Source organism: Xiphias gladius, chromosome 11 (assembly GCF_016859285.1).
Source record: "Xiphias gladius isolate SHS-SW01 ecotype Sanya breed wild chromosome 11, ASM1685928v1, whole genome shotgun sequence".
Taxonomy (NCBI): domain Eukaryota; kingdom Metazoa; phylum Chordata; class Actinopteri; order Istiophoriformes; family Xiphiidae; genus Xiphias; species Xiphias gladius.
In genome coordinates, this window is record NC_053410.1 from 11,121,505 (window position 1) to 11,143,513 (window position 22,009).

General features: G+C 40.2%; 1 protein-coding gene across 1 annotated transcript; it reads right to left on the minus strand.

Annotated features, from left to right (window-relative positions):
- Positions 1 to 545: 545 nt before the first annotated feature.
- insyn2ab (inhibitory synaptic factor 2Ab) lies at positions 546 to 14,643 on the minus strand. The gene is made up of 3 exons (XM_040139987.1): positions 13,478 to 14,643; positions 9,781 to 9,852; positions 546 to 729 (listed from the first exon to the last, which is right to left on the minus strand). The coding sequence occupies exons 1-3, from the start codon at positions 14,641 to 14,643 to the stop codon at positions 546 to 548; spliced, it is 1,422 nt and encodes a 473-aa protein (XP_039995921.1).
- Positions 14,644 to 22,009: the final 7,366 nt, after the last annotated feature.

The following is a 22,009-nucleotide window of genomic DNA, read 5'->3' on the forward strand; positions in this document are numbered from 1 at the left end:
TCAGTCTTTTATGCATGTTCCTCTCAATTGTCAAATGTTTGTGCTTTGCCGGAGGTGGGGCTGATGTCCGTTCAAAGATTATAGCTTCACTCATAAAAGGCCCTCCACATGGCGCCTCCTCTTGTTGCCAAGCAATATGCTCTAAGGGGAAAAAGACCAGAAGTGGATTGCATTGGAGGATACAATGAAAAGGCGCAAACGTAAAGTGAGAGGTGCATTTACCCAGTATATAAATAACATCTAGCTTTACACAGCTGAAAAAATACATGTACAAAATGTATCCGAAAGCTCACCTAGTTTTTGCAGGTGTGTGTCGACCCTCTCCAGCACACATGCCAGAAAAAGGTTTGACAGAATTTAGAATTTTTTTTGTCTCTGCTGTCCCTCAGCTGACTTGACGTGCACTCTCAACTCAAATGAGATGGTCTCTGTCAGTATCCATTCTCATGGGTTGATTACTACTCCCTCTGAATATTCCTTCAGCCATCAGCAGGGGTATTAATGTGCCCAATAAAAAGGCAGTTTCCAAAGCCTTCATGTTTTATTTAGAGGAACCAGAGTTTCCAACGGGCGTGCTTTTTGGACTCTGTCTTTGACTTGCGTTTCGGGGTGGATGTGAACACTTCATTGGCGTAAGGCAGAGCAGGGCATTGTTGGCTGTCCAGGGGGCAAAGTCTCTTCATCAGGGGCTGTAGCTTGTCCTCCTGCTGCTTGAAGTCTAGTTCGACGCTGTAACACAAGCATGAAAGGTAGAATTTTAGAATATTTAGATCATTAGGTTCTGTACTGCACTTAGAATACAAGGATTTGATTGTAGGTTTCAATTATCTTGACCGCCAGTTAAATCTGGTCATTAATCAGAAGGTTTTAAAGTTAGTAATTTGGGTGGCTATAACATTTATGACTCCGTTTTTGACTTTTTCTTTCTGTTAGTAATCCACTGATGTCCAGATGGAGGCTGGGAGGGTGGCAAATGGTTCAAATGCAGGCTGGAAGCACATTTTTCTTGTGGCACACGTTTCAGAAAACTCCTCCGAGTAAGTGAGTTGCTTTGCATCATCTCAGTATTTCTTATGCATGCAGTCAAAGGGCTTTTCCTGCATAGATTATATTTGTATTAAAAAAGAGCCAGAATGTGGGTTGCTCCTGACATCAGACTTCCACATCCGCCAGCGTAATCCCAGGCTGGTCATCGTCTGATTTTGTTCCTGCACCGTAGTTGAACTCTCTCTCCGATTAAATCTCTCGGGCCTGTGAGATATGTGGGGCTTAATCCCATCCAAATGAAACCATTGAGAGGCCAAGCAGACCATGATTAACTGCCTGTATTCAAGCATGGGATAAATGCACTATTATGCACCATCTCTTTTCAACTTATTGCTATTGATTTGTAGTGGTCTGCTAATGTATTTCTTCCTGGGGTCTGCAATAAATGTTGAAAGAATCATTGTGGAAATAAAGAAATGAATCACATGCTATGTGTCTACCAGAATGGCACTCCTCAACAAACCTTGCTCGATAATGAAATGTTCTGTTGCTTTTTGGTTCGGGGCATTTTTGATTCATCGGTTTTTATTTTTTATTATTGTTATTATTATTTTTTTTATCACCAACATTAGTTAACACACTGCATTTCAAAAGCACAGTGAATCGCACGACTCACAAAGCTCATTACTGTCATTCAAAGTCTAGAGGATTAAAGGCAGAAAAGAAAACTGAAGCTGCCAGAAGAGATGACATCTGACACATCAAGGTCAAACATATAGTCCTCTCCTTGTCTGCAGTCAGACAAATAGACGTTAAAATACAAAGCTAGGCCTGATAGAGTAACCGCTTTGATGGGCAGCATAATTAGTTTGCTTAAGGATATGCCATAACCAAAGTGACATAATGAATCCTGGGAACTGTCCTCACCCTTAAGATAAGTGTCAGTTAAGAAAAGAGCTCTATTAGAGCCTTCCGGGAAATCCTCTTGTCTTAAAGTGCTATGCTCATTCTTCGTTTGTTCATGTGCATTTTTTCTCATTTCTGCTTCAAATGAAAGCTAACAGTTGCAGGTCTTTTGAATGCTGAATCCCTGACAACGAAGGACTCCGTTTTTACAGTATACTATAGACTGAAGCCTTTATCTCAGCACTGCTGTGTCTTGCTGTATGTCATGCAATTGTTTTACAACATCTCTTATTCGTATTATCCATTTATAATTTCCCCCTGCTTTTATCTCTAGTTGTACCTTTTATTTTATGTTAAAATCTTTTTGTCTTTTAAAAGCGCTGTTTAAATACGGACTTCCATCTCTGTGAGCCTTCATCCTCTACCGCTCCAGCTCTGATCTCTGCCAGGCCTACAAGTCCTGTGTCTCTGCGCTGGTGGATTTAAGGAGCGCCCACCTCAATACTGTGACCAGAAAGCAGAGCAGAATCACAGCAGCACAGTGCAACATAGCATAGCAATTATTAAGCAATTAATCACTTGGCAGATCACTGCAATTACTGAACGGTGCGGACAAAATGTCTCGGTGGGAAGCCAAAGGCAGCACTGCCCGATGTGGGTGGCACTGGGGAGCAGGTGCTTCAGCAAACAAAAGCCTTATATCTAAGATCACCTCTGTACACAAACAGATTGAAGCGGCTTGAGACAGGGAGGCTTTTCTGGGGCATTCAGCAAAGCAGATTAATCATCTCTTTAGCTATGCAGTGTGAGTAGCTGTTGCTGTGATCAGTGGCGAGCCATTTGTTTGTCTGCGGTCGTGGTGTGCTGAGCGCCATTCAATGATTGTTGCTCCTGGGAGGGATTTTACCGCTGTGAGATGCCTTTTTAGCATGGCATAGTCTATTCATTCAGCATAGTATACCTGCTTACTACTGTTCTCTGTTCTTTCCGCACCTTTCAGCGTACAGTCGTTTCTCCTCCCGTGATTTACCCTTCGGCCGTTCACAGTTCAAACTCTCCACTTGACAAGATGAGTGGTTCAGGTCCAGTATAGTGTTACAATTTAAGAACTACACGACGGGGCACAGTAGATTAAACCACCAGGGAGTGATGGTTACTTCCTCCACTGACAGGCAACAGCCGAAGCATAAGGTTCCCACAGGTTAAGTAAATCATATACCGAAATTGCTGTTGTCTATCACAGAGAAAAACCCAGTCTCATTAATGAGAACAAAACAGAATAGGCAATCTTGACAGTTGTTCACCAAAACAACCAAAGCTATGCGATCTCAGCATGGGAAACGAGTGCTAATTAGCTCCTTGCATCTCATCATATTGCACTGCAGTTGTCTGTCCCTGAACTTAACTGTTTTTCAAAGTCATTGTTAGTTCCAAATTGGCAACACTACATTATATACTTTGATTCAAATGCTGGTCCTTGTGCAACACAGCATGATAAGAATAAAAGCCTTTAATGCTTTGATCTGAGTCTGTGGGACCGGTCTTTCCGCTGTTGACTCAGTGGTAGGCCTTATACAATTTGCAACTGATGTTCTTGTAAATCTTGTTTGAATTACACATGTAGATAAGTATTGCAAAGACGTATGAAGAGCAGAAGGTGGATATCATCTCATCATTCAGTCTCAGCTGAATGTTTTGGTTCCTTAAAAGGATTGGTTCCCCAAAATAATATCAACAACAATATTAATAATACGTATTTTGTCACCTTCCTCTAATGATAGCTAGCTATGCAGATTATTTTGTAGTTTTATTTTTGTCTACGATTTTTGCCCCCACCCCAATACGGTGAAATTGAATGGAATTGCTGAAACAGCACTGAAACAATTAAACAGCGATGTGCCTTTCCACAAACAATTCCTGCTCATAACAAGGGCAGCTAAACCCAAAACTATCAAAAATAAAAAAGTACCATTGTAGTTCCTGCCCTAATTTATCGTCCACACCTTCAGCCTCTCTCCCCCTCTTTTCTACTCGCCATACATGTGCCCTATTGCAGTGATGTAAGAGATGCTGCAGTGTGCTGTGGAGACTGTCAGGGGAAAGCTGAAGTCTAGATAAGACCCAGAGATTGACTACCTGAGCTCAGCAGCTGCAACACTCCTGAATTTATTGGACATAGGAGATGCTGGACTGCTCTGAAATTAAGGGCTACCTCTCAGGGGCTGCTAATCTTGGTTACAGTTGCATCATGCGGATGCTGTCCAACTTTGAGGAGTAATTGGACTTTTGGTCCCAGCTTGGCTTGTTTGAATTTGCCAGCAGTTTAACTCACTGGACTAATAGACTTATATAATGACAGAGATGCTGGCAATGAGATCATACAGCAGTTTGAGTAATGAGGTAGTTCTATGTGACAGTAAAAGGTACATCTGAAATAAGAGCAGAGATAAACAATAAAGAAAGGCTTTTATTTTTTTTTCTCTAAAAACATCTTGGAAGGTGTGTGCTGGTGGGTTTTACTGAAGAATACTAAACGGCACTATTTGCAGAATTTAAGATATTTATGACAATCGCCTTGGCAGAGATAGATAGGACCGTGATAGGTTACTACCCTGCTTGCCAGCTACAGCTCTGCGCTATTCAATGACTGTTAAAAGCCAGTTGGATGAACTGAAAACAACAACCATTTAACGATGCAGATCACAGATGAAATAATAACCTTCTACTTTATTAGTACTCTGTCGACTGCATCTTCATTGGGATTTTATTACCATGCCACATGCTTTGGTTTATTGACAATAGACTGAAGGCACTTCCTTTGCCATCAGAAATTGTTCAGTTTGTTAATTAAGCCAAGTTGCTTCACCGACATAGAGAGTTGGCACACTTTATCTTATAAAGATAAGATCAGCAAAACTAAAAAAGGGAAACTCAGCTATATGCTTTAAGACTTTTCTTTGCTCCTCTATGCAGTCATTCTTACAAATTGTATTGCTGCTACATCTATAATGTTTGCCTCTCATTTCAGTGAAACTCAGATGTACACCGCTGATCCATTTATCTGCAGTGAGACATAATTACACTACAGGTCCAGTCAAAAGTACATTGCACAGACAATACCATTTGTGGGCTCAAATGGCCATTTATTTACATAGTTCTAACTATTCTCACATACCCACTCTGCTTAAATCCCCATACTGAAAGCCACACTTACTTACAGTAATGGCTAAACCTGTTAAAAACAAATAAATGAAAAGGCCTGTTTGATCAATAGGGACACAAATCCCCACAAACACACACGTACACACACACGCACGCGCACACACACACATACACACACACACACACACACACACACACACACACACACACACACACACACACACACACTGTGGTATTCTGGCTGTATTATAGTACTATGCATAAGAAAGAGACTTAGGAGAATGAACACAAGATAAAATGTATTTGAAAAATACTTTTTTGTTACAGTGCACATCTTAATTAAGTTTCACCCTGTATTCTTTGTCACATGAATTATTTGTGATTCTTGCATGATTCATTATGATTAAGAAGGAATTACAGAGATTCTAATCATCTACTGTGAGAATTATAATTTTTTTTCTTACACTGGAAACTGTTGGAATGCGCCATGCTAAATTGTGAGTGTTGATATCGTGATTCTGTTATGGGTCAAATTTTCTAATTTTAAGCTCCATAAAGTCAGGGGATCCTGAATTATTTAACAGTCAGTATTGCTGCCTGTGATGCACTGCAGCAATTTCCAGGTAGTGTTTATTAAGTTCTTCGACCTGTTGATGGGAGTGATTTATATGACTTAGAATGGAAATAACTTCTCTAACTGGAGGATGAGGAGATGTTCATTACGTTGTCTACAATGTAAAATAAATTATACCGTTATTCTTAGAAAGGCCTGTGAACAATGTGTTGCAGTAATCGATAAAAGTGTATATAAAAGCGGGAATACACTATTTACAGTTGTGCCAAAAGAGAAAATCTGACCTTGGCAATGTTCTTTAAGTTATAAAAGGACACTATAGATGCAGTGTTGAGATAATGTGAGGCAAAAATGAAATCAGGTTCTTTTTTGTCCTGTGTCCAAACCAAAATCTATGTTTTGTCCTTAACCATTAACTAATTTCTGAAATGCTATTTACAAGACTGTCAACAGGGGCCAGATTGTTTGCTGAGAAATAGAGCAGCATATCATCTACATTGTAATGGAAACTGATACCATGTTTGCAGATTGGGCCTATAATAGCAGCGTGTACTAACAGAAAAGACTGGGGCCCATGACTGAACCTTGGGGGCACACCACAAGAAATATTTACTCTTACTGAACTCCCCAAGGGAAACAAAGTAGTGTCCTGTTGACCTGATGAGTCAAGAGCTGTGCCGAGAAGATCATCGTATAATATATATATATATATATATATATATGTCATAATATATAATTTTTTCCAAATCTGTTCTGATGTTGTTTACTGCTTACAGCTCTCCAATCTGTCCTCCTCTCCTATTTTGTAAGTCCTATTTTGTGGGTCCTTGAGACTCAGTAGAAAAATGAAAGCTTATTAGAAAACTTATGTAGGGCAGACCATGACCCTGGAGATATTAACTGTTTTTGATCTGGACAGCTTGACGAGATTCGGCCAGAAAAAAAAAATAACTGCACCTCTTATCACCAACCTTGGCTTGTTTTCTTCACCATCTTTAGGAAGGGGGTGGAGAGATGGGTGTAAGAATATTGTAAGTTAAAGGCGAACAGCTATTCTAATCTATCTAGGGGAAGTCCAACTGTATCTGATAGCAGAATCAGTTTCAGGTCCAGTAATTTCATTCTGGTGAGATCTGATCTTTCCTTACCAAGGAGTTTTGGGCCAGTTTTTAAACTCTCGCTGAGGAGTGATGATTTCCCTTTTGCCTTTGTTTCGATGCTGGTTGAACCTGGTTCTTTGATTGTGATTCTTTGACTACAGTCCAAAGCTGCTCTCTGTTTTACGCTGGTGTGGTGGAAAGAGAGTGGCTGTCGGTCTGCAGCACTTAGTTTCTGTTATCCTCTTGTGTTTTTGGAGAATTATCGATGGACAAAAGGCGTTTTGTTTCTATTTTTGATTCTACCTAGACCAACCTTAGGCCAAAGCTCCTTTTTTTGATGCACCAGGAGTAAAACATGAAATAGTCTTTAGTCTTGCTTCTTAGGCAAGCCAGATGCTCACTTTGGGTTCAGTTGTGGTGTTCATATCCAGCAGGACTTGAATAGTATGCAGCCCAGATCAGGCAATCTATCATCAAAATCTCCAATGTGAGGTGTCATATTGTCATATTATGTCAATTTGCCTGAAGTAAGAAGACTTTTGTATTCTTATTACCTCCATCAAGGAGGTTATGTTTTCATCTGCATCTGATTGTTGGTTTATTTGTCAGCAAGATTATGTAAAAAGCACTGAACCAATTTGCACCGAACATGGTGAAGGGATGGGGCATAGGCCAGGGAAGTACCCATTAAAATCTGCGGCAGATTTGGATTGTGAATTAGAATTTTTTTCTCTTAAATCTGGTGTATGTTGTTGGTCACTTGGCGCCTAGGCGATGGCCTGCGCTAGAGTGCCCTTGTAGTTGATTCTTTTGTTTATTTGGCAGCAGGATTACGCAAAAAGTACGGCTCCGATTTGCCCCGAACCTGGTAGAGGGATGGGACATGGGCCAGGGAATAACCAATTATACTTTGGTATAGATCCAGTTAAAGGGGTGGATCCAGGAATTTGTTTTTATCATTCCCCTTAACATTGTGCGACAGGGCATTTTTCGCCCTGGCGGAGGTACGCGCTCTACTGAGTGCCATTCTAATTTGAAATCTGTCTTACTTTTTTCCCTGAGGCTTGCTCGAGTTAACTGAGATGAGTACCACCTGTCCATGAGTAGGTACACTGTCATCATTTCATCATTAGCATAGTCGAAGACATTTAAGACCTGCTGTTAGAAATCAGAAAACGAAAAAACAGCTAATTTTGCTTCGTCAGTAATGAAAAAAATTTGAAAATATTAATACAGTTGTCTTTGCTGCGTCTTTTGAGCAAAGCCGTACTGACAGAGTTAAGGAATGGTCTGAAATGAATTTAGATGCCAAAGAATATCTTGCTAGAGCAAACCAAGCCAAGACTTAGATGGGATGTGGTCAAGGAGACGTGACAGTCCTCCAGATGGACAAGAGAATATAGTTAATTATAGGTGATGTTAGTGTCAGGTGCGATGGAGGATGTTCCCCTGGACAGCAGCTTTCAATACAGGCAGCTGTTCGAGTGTGAGATTTTTCTTTTTTATATCACATTAGGTTTCATTTCGTCTTATTGTTTGTTTTAGATGATTTCAGCAACATTTTTAAACTCAAAATCCATTCATATTAAGACCTTATAATTTCCAAGTCAAACACATTTTTTTCCCATGTGGAGAAGGGCAGACTTGAACAACAGACCTGGACCACTTAAGAATTTTGTTTGTGCTTTGAGAAACTTCTAAATGCACAAATCTGTCCGTATGACTGGTTCTTGGGTGAGGCCCCATGATTTCTCATCCTTCTGTCTCTGATATAAAATAGAGGTCCTGCTTTCAAGTTCCACCACGTCTATGTGATCTCACACCACAATCTGGGTCAGTTAGACACAATGCACCCATCAAGGGAGAGGAGACAGGAGGCATCGTCTTGTGTCTTGTGGAAAATGTTAAATAAAGTGAACATCCTGAAAAACATGTCCAGAACAGGGCATTATTCCTTTTTCTTTGCAGTAAAAATGAGCCTTTATTATCTTGCTGTTAAAAATCATTCTCTATCTAACGAAGTAGCTATTGTGTAAAAAGGGAAGCATAAAGCAGAGGTTGGGAAGGAGATCCCTTTACTGAAGCGAACTTTCATATCCAGAAAGGATACAAATTTTACATCTATAATTTGTGAATATGTGTTTTTTAAGCTACTTTCACTCAGGTACATGTGAAAACAACTGAGAGGTTCCACTGTACAAAATGAATTTTATGGGCTCGAGAGTATTTTCCAAACAGCTGTCTGTTTCCTGTTTTAGAGAACAATGTAACATGAGGGTTCAGCAGTGGAGGCTTTGGGACTGATGTGACAAATGACACAAGGTTACAGCTTGAGTGAATTTGCCACCTGCTTCTCAGCCATTTTTCCGCTCAGAACATATCAGGACATGTACACCTCACAACAATGTTGTTTATTTTGACAGGAATACAGTGTCTTTTAAAACTGACAATAAAATAAATGAGTGCAATGCTGATTGGGGTTTCGAAGAGAGTACAGAGTTAACCTAGTCTTTCGAAGCATTTGACATGTTTTATTGAGTCTTCATACACTCTGTAACAGGGTCATCTGTGTTTCATCTAATTCACTTCTCACTGATGTGTATGATTATTAATTCTGTCACAGCAAGGCCATGTATTCTTCAGAAATCCTTGCAAATGGTATTGGAGGTATTATTTTTTCATCATCGACTGGAGCAAAGCATGCTAAAGCCTGCTACAGTCAATATAGTATACAAATAGGCAATATATACAGCACTGCCAGTAGTAGTACTACCATTTACTTTGAGTAATTCTTTCCATATCCCTGATGTTTATTTCATGATTCTCCTCTTTTGGATACCTTTCACTATATCACACAAAAAATTTCATTTTAATTTTATTCAACATTTTTATATATATTTTTTCTGCAGATCACTATAAATGTAAATATAAATCATGTACAGAGAAGCATCACTGCACTAAACACCTCTTCAAAAGCATCTCTTTCACACTGAAGCATTTTATCATACAGAAAACAGCATTAATGACACACTGGCAGTGGAAATGGCCCACCTGTAAATGATGCATGCGCTGTTTCGACAAGTGTCACAATTTGCTGTGTCTTGTCCTGTTCGGTAGGAGAGCCTGTGAAAAGAGAGATGAAAAGATATATGTGATCTCCAGCGACAGGCTTGAGCTTCGTATTTCAACACCTGTGGGCATCAGCTATCAGCCAAATTTGTTCAGCTTGGTTTTTACCCGGTGTTGTTTATTCCTAACAGTTGAAGATGCGGCAGGGGTTCTGATCCTGCAGTTCTCTCAGATTTGTTTAATCAAGTGTGTAGACTTGCTGATTTTACATAATAGGATTACCTTGCTTTGCCATGACATAGTTTTAAAATGTGTTCTGTGTCTCTATTCTATAGGCGATAGGAAGTAAGTAGCAATTAAATGCTGCATGAAATGTAAGAGAAAAATCAACAATCTGGGCTTTACTGCACATCTTTTTCTATTCATCATCCAACTCAATTTGCTACAGACATAATAAGTATCAAGAGTGCAAAAAAATAATCCACAGAAAATTTGTGTCTCCTTTATTAATGGCATAGGTACATTGTCCCAAAGGACTGTTGTCTGTACTATGTAAGAGTTGCAGTTTTTTATGCTGAAGGACCTTCACAAAGGACCAACTGTAAGCCATTTCTATGGGCACGACAGAGGCTTATGTATGCACATGTCAAAGAGGATACATAAAATATACAGTAACTTTTTTTGGTCTAACAGTCGCCATCATCAGCATCACCAGTTTTTTGTTCATATTTCCTCATTTGAGTTTACATAAGCATGCAGGTGTGCATATTATCATTCGAGCTATATGTCACTGCGTGCAATGGCAGGCTGCCGTGGTATGGGGTAGGCAGGTGGGGTGGGGGCTGTGTTAGAGCTCCACATGTAATTGCTTGCTGTCGCGGTAGCCCTTCACCCTGATGGATGACATGTGGAGGGGTTGGACCTCAACTGTTCACCATGACATGAGAGGTGACCTCACTGGGGGAGACAGAACAGCCTCTGTGTGGATCGAAAATGCTGATGGGAGCTCAGAGTCAACAAGTTCATCCATCCTGCCCTGTTCTCAAATGAAGTCTCTTTGAACAGCTGTGAGCAAGGACAGTAACTCACTGGACAGACAAGGTCTGCACAAGTGTTATGCTGCTGCCTGGCTATTCATGTACATCTTTGTAATTTAGAGAGCTTCACTCTCATAATCAAAGTGCATTAACCTAAATTCATAATTACTGCAGGAACTCAGCACGAAAGACATTTCTTTTTTCCGTTGAGGGTAAAAGGTTCATGTCCCAATATACTGTAGTGGCACTTTATTAAAGCACAGAATGTCACAGAGAATGATTTCATGCGGGAAAAAAATAACTGCACCTCTGAAAGTCGTTCTCTAAGCTGACTGTTTGTTGGCACAGATTCACTGCTGTGCTGTTTGCCCACGTCAGCTGTCATGGGATATGTCCTGCCCTCATCATTCCAGTTTCACTGTCCACACCCCCTGCCTACGTGCCTGCTGCTTTGCCTGCCTGAAAGCTGAATAGTATGTTATCACAGCAGAGATCTGTAAACACTATTTTGTGAATAACATATACTGTATGATCCAGTACCATGACTAGCATGAAAACAATGAAATCAACCAGCTGACAAGCAAATGCACTGTTTGTAGTTCTTCATATCCAATATTAAGTGGGACTTTATCAAACTTAACGAGATGAGAAACAGATGTCGAGCAAAGGCATTATTTTTTGCAGGAAATATTTTTTATGTTTGTGGCTCATGGGACACGCAAGGGACAGCAAATAAAATCCCAAAAAGTGGAGGTGTTTGATATTTTGTAATAATGTTATTGCCAATGTAAACAGTGAGGTGGTGATAATGCCTGTGAATAAAATGCCTTCTCTAAAACATTGTGCCTGTAACCCTGCTGGATCAATAGATTATCTTCTCCTTTAATCACTGCACATATGCTAAAAGCAGTGCCTTAAAAAAAAAATCATGTATTATTCCTTCTGAGAACGGGGAGGTTTTTAGTTGATTTTTGGTTCATCTCAAAGTATAGCTTTAAAGAAGGCTACCTGACTGTCCAGCCATGCAAAAAAGGAGAGAGTATTTAAGAAGGTACTATGGAGGGCAGGCATTGCATCCAGTAACTGTGCCTCTCTAATGACACTGATGGAACACAACACAGTGAAGGCACTATAGCAGGCACAGTCTTGTGGAGATGAAAGACAAAGTGTTATGAGGCTGCACTAATTGCGCCTTTAAAACCAAGCTCCACAGAGCCACACTAGGGTGCCTTGTTCTCCACTGGATATGGATAAGGCTTAAATAATAATTGTGTCTATGGATTTTAGAGATGGAGTACACTGATTCTTACAATTGCACTGCTGTAAGAGTCTGGCTGTGGACATGGCTTGAGGACTTTATGAAGCACGTTAATGCATTTTATCTTTTAAAGGTAGGCTACGTCTCTAATGAAATATGACATATAAAGAATTATTGGAGGCACAGTTAATCTTGCAATTAATTACTGAGAGAAAAATTACTGATATGTATTGTACTCTGTATTTGAAATCCCCCAATAGATCTTGATGGTTGATTATAATATCAGACCACTAATACAATTTTTAGCCATGCTAGGCTCAGTGAACCTATGACTTTTCCTGTAGCGCCACCGGCAGGTAAAATGTTTCACTTATTCATTGAAATATCTCAAGGTCTATTTGGCAGATTTTGTACAGATATTCATGGTTTCCAGAGGACAAAGCCTAATAACTTTGGTGATCCTCTGATGTTTCCTCTAGTGCCACCATGGGTTTTATTGAAAGATCTCAACAGCTGACGGATGGATAACTGTTAAATTTGGTACAGACATTCATGGTCCCAAGAGGAAGAATAGTAAAAACTTTGATCAGACCCGACCTTTCATCTAGCTCCATCATAACATTCCAATCAACCTCAGCTATACTTTATGTTTAGTGTTAAGTAGCAAATGTTAGCATGCTAAAATGCAAAACTTAGATGTTAAATATGGTAAACATTATACCCGCAAAGCATCATGGGGGGTTGTGATTGTGAGCATGTTAGCATGCTGGTGTAGGCATTTAGCTTTAAATGCAAGTTGCTAGACTTGATTAAGACTCTTGGTCTTGTTCAAGAATAATTTTTGTCCCTTACAACTTGGGTTTTATTTTTGTGGCTTAGGCCACATTTGCAATTGTTCATAATAACATAGCACTTGCCATGTTATTTGCTGAAATCTGACAACACATTAATATCTGAAAAAAAAAAATCTGAAGAAGCAAGAAAAAACAGCAGCAGACAATGATACAGGTTTGAAACACACCTCTAGGTTATGGCCAAAGTTATTTGAAAAAGAAAACAGGCAGCCTGTAAAATTATTACCATACACAGCCCACTGTAAGTGTCGATCACAATTTACAGACTAACTTCCTGGATCTAATCTGACCCATCAAACTTGCTGTGTTGTGCACACGATTCCTCCTGTGAGACGAGGGAGTATTACCAACATTTCTGGCTCTCTTTCTCTCTTATTATCTCAGAGTAAAGTGGTTAAAATAATCTGGCTCAACTGTTGGCTTGTTTACATCCAGTTCAGCTCTCTGCTTGTATTTCTTGCCCTTTTGTACTCCACTGTACTGATGTTGCTGTGTTCAATTACTTTGTTAATTATTCTTACTCTACTCACCCCTCTCTCTGTGCTTCACCTTTCTCCAGCTCCTGAATAACTCCAAGTAGGACCTTGATGGTCTCCTGGCTAGAGTTGATGAGGCTCTCCATGGCCTGCAGCTGTGCTTTGATATCCTTGTCTCCAGATAAGGGCATTATCTGCTGGCTGCTCCCCATGCCTGGGGCTCCTGTGTCTCCTGGAGGAAAGCCCTCATCACCTCCAACTGTTTGCTGGAGTTTAGAGGAGGCTGACACATGCCTTGTCCGGGAGGGCCCTTGTGACTGTACAGAACATTTGGCACTATGGGGAAGTGTCTGTGACTGCTGTTCATTTAGCTGTGTGCCCTTTTTACGTTTACAGCTGACAGAGGGGCTTCCTAAAGACTCCACCTGTGTCAAAGAGTTCCACGAAACAGGGCCCGTACCCTTTGACTTGTCCTGTGAAAACTCTGAGTAAGCCAGCTGGCGCTTTGAGGAAGTGCCAGAGACCATATCTTCTTTGGGTAATCCTTTGTGTTTGGTCCTTGTCCCACAAACCTGATACTCTTGTTCACTTTTGGAAGGAGGGCTGCTCAGATGGCACTCTTCTGAGAAATGTGAGGAGTCTGGGCACGAGGGTCCATCCACACAGTTGGCACTGGAAAGCAAATCCTCTGTATCACTGCTCTCATCCGTGTGGTGAAGCAATGCTTTTGTCTGCCCCACAATCTTACCCTTGTACTTTGAGGACTCCCCGATAGGCTGTCCGTCCTCTCCTCCAGCCTTTATATCACTCAAAAACCCATTGTTTTGTCCTCTGTAATCTTCCACCAAAGCAGTATGTTTAAATGTATGTCCTTTTTTCCTCTCAAATGGGAAAGTCTTGTATCGCTTAGTGAGGTCTGGTGAGGTCTGGACACCAGTACTCTTGGTTACATTTGGAATAGAGCGTCTGGCAGGCATGGTCATGTATTTTCTGTGTGTTACTTTACAGGAAATGGATCTGGAGCGTCTTCCCCGATGCTCATTCTGAGCTTCACAGATATCCTTAAAACGCACTTGTAAGGCCTTGTTTCTCTTCTTCACCTGCTGCTTGCCTGATTCTGGTCCGGACTGCGTATCAAGACTGTGTGATGGGCCTGTCTCTGAATCTGATTCATCTGAATTTGAGAGAACAATGCATTTGGTGTCCTCTTTGCTCACCATATTTCCTGAAAAAGGTAAAAGAGGAAAAAAATCAGAGAATGTGCGTTACTCTGTTATGATGACCTGATTCGTTTCTCCTTTTGGGAACATTACATTCTGGTAACACATAATAAGCTTCTGTCAAAGGCACAATCTGTGATCCAAAATCCACAATCTATATCCAAGATACATGTGGTGAGAGGTAAAACATCACAACACTCATACACTTAAACACTACATGACACTTCATGACAAAGATAAAAAATAATCATATTTCATGTACAAGTCAAATTCTTAAATAATGTATGTGATTAAACTTGTATCTAGTCACACAAATTATTGACTGGGATGTCTCAGAAGTTCTAGAAGCTCTAAATACTACAATACCCCGGGGCCTTGGCAACTATGGCCATAGAGAAGACAAATGAGTCAGAGTTGTGAAAAATTCCAATGCTTTGTCAGTGCAAATGAAACAAATACCATGCCATACTTGCAGAATTCATTCAGACTTTCCGCAGATTTGGCACCTGAATTTATTCAACCTGCAGACTGTGAAATCTGTTTTCTAAACACTGTGATCTTTAGCTTCCACTCACCGTTAGTGATGCATGTAACAGAATTTTAAGCTCAGCGGCCGGACATTTCTTGCAGGAATGGACTTTGGTAGTCATAGTTAGCTTCTCACCTTCTGTTTGTATGTATACAGGTTTGAACCTTCAACCTTTCATTTATAGAACCAGATATTTTCTAACAGATTATTTAAATTTTTATACTGATGATTCAACTGGGAGATTTTCCTGCCCGTACAAGCTGTGAAAGTGCTCTGACTGAGTCACCTGACATTGTCTAAGGAGTAAATGAATGAGACTTCCTTATTTCCAGAACCAGGGGTGCCAAAATTGCTCCTCCCACTTAGCAACTCTATACCATACCCACTTTTTTGTCCTGTTCGGACTTGCTGCACAGCTCGTTGCTAACTCTGGGAACACTCGCAGCTGCTACTTATGCACAACAGCATTTCATAAGCAAGCTCACCTGTCAAAAGCCTGATCATTTGCTTCATGGCACCTTTCTGGAATAATAATTGTGTTTGTGCTGTGCTTCTCGCTGCTGCAGCCACCATTTAGAAACTCAGTCTACTGACTGTTACTTCTATCAGTTATCAGCCTCAAATACACACCTCAAGCTAGAAGCATAGTTTAGATGTTAACTTGGGGTGTTTTCATTGTTGAGATGCCAGATCACTGCTTTACTTCATAAAACTAAGTATCTGCTGGTTATGCTAACATGTACAGAATGTGAGTTCATGTTCTTGTTTTGTTAAGGAGATGCATGCCTGAGAATATCACAAAACTGCAGGGCTGCTGGTTGTGCAATTGCTCTCCCATTGACCTGTTTTTGAACTAAACTAACTTTGAGTGGCAAACGTTATTTTTCTTTTGGCTTTTGTTTTACAAATGCCTTGTGACACATTTATGTTACTGATTTATGAAGTGGTGAATTAATAATACTCACATTTTAGTACTATAAATCTTTTGGGCTTAGCTGGTTTTGTGGCTTATTTCCCCCTTGGCTGATGTCATTTTTGGGGTCTCCTTTTGGATCACTGCGAACTCTGGTCTCTCTTAGGGAGTAACAGAGTACATTATATTTTGTTACAGTATTACCGCCACCAAGGATGTTTTCAGGAAAGGTTCATTGTTGGGGCACGGATGGCAGGAGCTTCAGTCACAAAGACTGCTCAACTGGCTGATGTTTCAATAGGAACGGTGACTAAAGTGAAATCTGCATTTAGGTCTATGGGAAAGACATCGGTAAATAGGGTCGACAGCACACATTTAATAACCGTGATGCTCGTGCATAGCTAGTGCAATATGTAAGGATTAACAGAAGAGCAACTCTTCCTCAGGTGACTGAGAATGTCAATGCAGGACGTGATCAGACTGTGTCAGCAAGAACGGTTCGTCGACAATTACATAGAGAAGGATATTATAGTAGGATTGCAGTGCATAAACTCCTCATTACAAAGATGAATGCACATTTGAGAGTTCAGTGGTGCTAAAACCATAGGCACTGGTCTACAGAGATGTGGAAAAAAGTGATATGGTCAGATGATATGGTGATAGGGTCACAATATCCTCCACAAGTAGACGAGTGCATATGTGATGTACACCACGAGAATGGCACAGGCCTGAATGCTGGACCCTTACAGTGAGGGGATCCGGTGGCTCTGTTATGCTGTGTCGGACATTTTGCTGGCTTGGTTTGGGTCCACCTGTCCCCTTAGAGGGAAGGTTCACTGCAAATCAATACAAAGTTGTTCTAAGTGATCACCTTTATCTTATGAGGAAACATTTCTATCCTGATGGGAGTGGTGTCTTCCAGGATGATCCATAGGGCAGTATGAAAATAATGTGAATCATATGCTATGGCCTTCGCAGTCAACAGATCTCAGTCCTATTGAACACCTTGTCATTATGGTTTTACTCTCTGGAATTCTCTACCACATGAACTAAAGTTTGCTAAAACAGTATCTTATTTTAAAAGCAAACAAAAAACATTTTGTTTCGCAAGGTTTTATTTAGGTTTCAAGTATGTTGTTAACCGGTAAAACTTTTATCCATAATAATAATAATAATAATAATAATAATAATAATAATGAAACCTTGCTATCTTATTCCCATTTTATTGGAATACCTTCTTATCTTATATGTTTTTCTCATGTATGATCTTTGCCTATTTTTTGCTTTTTATCTTGAAGCACATTGAGTCTACACCTGATGTATGAAATGTGCTGTGTAAATAAACCTGACTTGACTTGACCTATGGAAGATTTTGGATCGATGTGTTAGACATCACTCTCCCCCACCATCATCAAAACACCAAATGAGGGAATATCTTTTGGAAGAATGGTGGTCATCCCTCCTGTAGAGGTTCAGAGACTTGAAGAAACTGGCACATCGAAGCTGTTCTGGTGGCATGTGGTGGTCCAACACCTTACTAAGACACTTTATGTTGGTTGTTCCTTAAATCTGTCACCTGTCTGTACATCGCTTAATAGTATTTTTCCCACTATGGTTGGAGGTGTTTTGTTATGGGACGGGTGGTCGGTGCTTGGTCTACTAGTAAAAGATGTTTACTATATAATTTATTCCCTTTGGGGTCTGAGGTCCTCAGCAGAGGAAATGACCACAGCAGCAGCTGTGGCCCACACATACTAGACTCCACATAATAGCTTATGGTGGGCTTCTCCACACGTATCCACCTGTGGGCTCTGACTTTAAATTCCCTACAGGGGAAATTCTATCATCACTGCCATTTCTCTGCTCTGCTGAGTGGGCTGACAAAGTCAGAGCCTAGACTCTGTACACACTCTGGGACATAGCTGTCATGATAGAAAATGAAATAATTGTTTCGAAGCATTCAAACCAAAACTCTTCAAGATCAGCAAATCCTTTATAGCGCTTCAATAAAATTATAAATTCTTTCTTGTGATGTAAATGTAACACTATGATTGGCTAAAATTGATGTGCTTCATTTATAAGATGTATCTCATTTACCTACTGTTACACTAATGATGCACCAATCTTTAGCATATATTTTTCATGTAATTGGTAACAATTTTTTTATTTTTAATTCATCATTACCAAATAGTTTATATTAATAGCAGAAGTAGTAAAAGTACTTTTACATATCTCCAATGTAATAGCTTGATTTGTATTGATTATGTAATAAATCACAAACTGCTGTGAGCTAAAACAACAAAGTGCAGCTTGTTCATAATTAAGGTCCATATGATCAAATGAGAAATATTGCATTTTCTGTCTCATCTGTGATGAAACACATTTCGTAGCTAGTGCATGAAATACATAAAGCGGCACAAGGAAATGAAACGATGTCTGATATGGTTGAAAGGACACATCAAAATGAGCTGGTTAATCATTTTCATATGACAAGACACCATGCGATAAATAAACTCCAGTGAATCATTTATTACCACACAAAAGCAAGCTATTCATGGTGTCGCAGTTTCTCTGACACTAGTTATGTTTTATCATTCGGAGACATTGCACATCCATCAGTGTGATTGTTCTGGTGGAGAAATTTATACTGAAAAGACATTTCCTTACTGTCAGTTTCACTACTCCCATGAAATCTGTAAAAGGGAAAGCATTGGTAGATTAGACTAATGTTAATTTCTGATCTACAATCTACCTACATCTGCAGTGCATATAGAGTTCCAGTGACATAACGGCTAAATGTGTGAAAAGTACTCACAAAAGAATGAGTAATCCAGTGTATTATTAAAGGAATACACACTTTTTGATGATGGCAAACTGTCTTTGTTCCACGTGACTCTACATTGTTTTTTGTGTTGGTGTACACACGTGTATATGGGCACTTGTATGTATAGATGTTTGTGTATCCTTGTGTGTGTTCACCTTCTCATGTGTCTTATGAGAGTGAGAGAAAGAGAGACAGAAAGTATGTGAGTATTAGCATCTGTCAGCTTTGTTGTCACCTTTTCAAAGAGAGGCCTTTGCCAGCATCTTGAGGAGCGGGTGCATAAGCACAAACACACACACACACACACACACACACACAACAGCAGACAGGGACTAATAATAAAAAGCGTGAGGCTGTATTTCTTGGGACTCCTGCCATGTGTTTCACCTTGCAGACTGTCCACTGTAACCTAACCCTCTGCTCAAACTGTTGATGAAATGGACTATATTTAGAGGCAGCTATGTTTCATCTTGCTTCCTATTAATGCTGGGGGACAAAAAAACTGCATGCCAACAGCTTCTAGTGTCGCTTCAGTCACTGCAATGCATTCAGCGCCAGATGACAAAAGAAAAAAACAAACCAAGCAACTAGCTCAATTTCATTGCACGTGAACAATATGGTATGCTGTGTCATGAATTTACACACAGCTGCTTTGGACTTTAGAACAGCTGAATTTTATTGGGGGTGGTATTTGTTCTAAAACATGGCTTAGTATGCACTTTGATTTAGTGCAAGTTGTTTGTCAGAAGCAGTTCCACGAATAAAAAGAATTTGTTCGAGGCTGATTCACATGGGATCATACTATTTCACACTCAGAAATACCAACCTCACACCACTGAGAAGGTAAACACATCTGCTGGAAGTCTCCTCCAGCAGTCATGTAAGGCATGTTAAGCAGCTAAATGTTAATTCACACAAAGGGAATCAAGAAAAGCTCTTCGGTGACTTATTGTTGGAAGTCAGATACACAGAGAGTGAGAGTGAGATGAAAGACAGACTGAGAGAGAGAGAGAGAGACTGATATGACACATGGATATATTCAGACAGTTGAGTGAGAATCTCCTTTGCCTCATCGTCTTCTTTCTTCTCCTTCTCCAAGCCCTCTTCCTCCTCTTCTAAAAGCAAGCTAGATCTCTGCTAATGACCTGAGGTCCTTCCCTGATTTGGCCTCAGCTATCCAAAGGATTATGAATAATGCATTGACTCTAAAATTGCAAAAGTAATCCTCTGAAATCTCCTTATGTACCCTGGCAGACCACGTTGTCTGTTCCAATTGCCCTTCAGTTCGTCACGCTAAAATGCTGCACGAATGAGAGAAAAGGAAAAAAAACCCACCTTTGGCTACAGTATTGTGATTGATTTATTATGACCACAATGTTGTAGATACGTGGCTGTTTGTAAAGAATGTTAATACAGGGCTGGATCCATTTTCCAATGCCATAACAGGTCTACAACACTGCTGACTCATGATTTATGCCCCATTGCAAAGCAGAAAGAAAGAGACAGCTACGCTGAGATTGCCTTACATCCTTGTCAGACTGCCTCAACACAATAATTACTGAAATGCATCTGTGATATATTTACATAGGATTACACTGTTTAGCCACTGTCATTAATGGTTAAGTAATATTGTTATTGTAACCTCCCACTCCTAAAACTACCACTGTACCACCATTATAAACTGAATGCATCATAAACATGAGATGTTCTCCAGTGCTACAGCTCAAAAACAAAGGGTGTATTGCAAGTTAAATGCTTCACTCTTCATTATAACACAGGTTGAGGCTGTGCTCATCATCCTCAACACGTTCTACTTTTTGCATCGTTACTGTGCAATGTATCCATTTTACATAAGGAATTTTTTCTCACTATTTGCATAAATTACAGTGACATTGCACCAACTATGCCTCCATAAGCACAATGTAAAGGATGAGATATCACTGCGCCATGCTGTACCTACGCCTTTGTCAAGTCCAAAAGTGTGTGTGTGTGTGTGTGTGTGTGTGCGGGTGTGTGTAGTCATATGCATTCCTACATTATAGTACTGTGCATGTGTTCAGTATAGGTTCTGCCCCTGTACACTCAGTGTTGCTGTAATCTTTTTCTCAATGCACTTTCAAGCTCTTCTTCCAGCAACAATATAAGCCCCTTTGGTCCAAGATTTTTATATTGTCTTTTGTTCAATTTTTGAAAACAATCCCAGCCAGTTTTGAAAGCTCCACAGTCGCACACATACAAAGACACACACACACACACACACACGCATCATCTTGTTCCAGCTGTCGTCCAGAGCTATCTGTATCTATCCAGGCTGCAAGCTACACCTGTGAAAGTTTGCTTTATGACTTTGGCTTAAAAGATTTATCACTGGGCAGCACTTTGTGTTATAGGGGAATAGCAGGAGGTTTTAAAAAGCTCCCATCCCCACATCTCCTGGATGAGAGCACTGGCTGTGAAATGGATCCTTAGGAAGAATAAGTTTGGAGAGGCTGAAATGCAGAAGGGCATGATGTTTTTTTTTTTTTTGAGATCACGTGCTCTCCTGTTAGTGTGGGTCTCTTTTTGTATTAAATAAGAGAAAAGACAGTCTCTGCGTTTAATACTTTAGGGCTTACATCTATAGTGCATCACCCTGATGAGTTCATTGATTGATAAAGGGTTGGGCTACGGGCATACACGTGTACTCAGCTTGAAATGATGACTAACTCAGGTGTTATGTAGAAGATGATTTAACAAGCGGAAAGGATGCTGAGGTAGACAAGCCACTGTGTGTTGGGTACCCTAAAGCTCTGCCTTGTCTGTGTTTCCTGTAAATTCGATAGACAAGGAAGGACATGTAGGAAATAAAGAGTAAGACAGAGAGAGGGGGAGCAGCAAGGACCGGTGGCAAATATAAGTGCAGCTCTGTATGTGATGCAGCACCCTAGGGCTTCCCAGATCACCCATGTCATTAGTCATGATAAGTCTGAATCTATCTTTCATCAAATTCAGCCTTGAGGAGCACATCACTCACCACACATGAATGTCATGTAGTCTACGCCACTTAATATGATAGGTGTTTTCCGATAAAGGATCACCACTCCGACAGTCGATTATAGTA

What these genes read in the sequence shown, in the direction of transcription:
- insyn2ab (XM_040139987.1), bottom strand. Translation starts at nt 14,643, where the DNA reads ATGGTGAGCAAAGAGGACACCAAATGCATTGTTCTCTCAAATTCAGAT. An exon ending in GGTGAAGCACAGAGAGAGGG is followed by an intron (nt 9,853 to 13,477) that starts GTGAGTAGAGTA and finishes CTCTTTTCACAG; the next exon opens with GCTCTCCTACCGAACAGGAC. An exon ending in AGCGCATGCATCATTTACAG is followed by an intron (nt 730 to 9,780) that starts GTGGGCCATTTC and finishes CTTGTGTTACAG; the next exon opens with CGTCGAACTAGACTTCAAGC.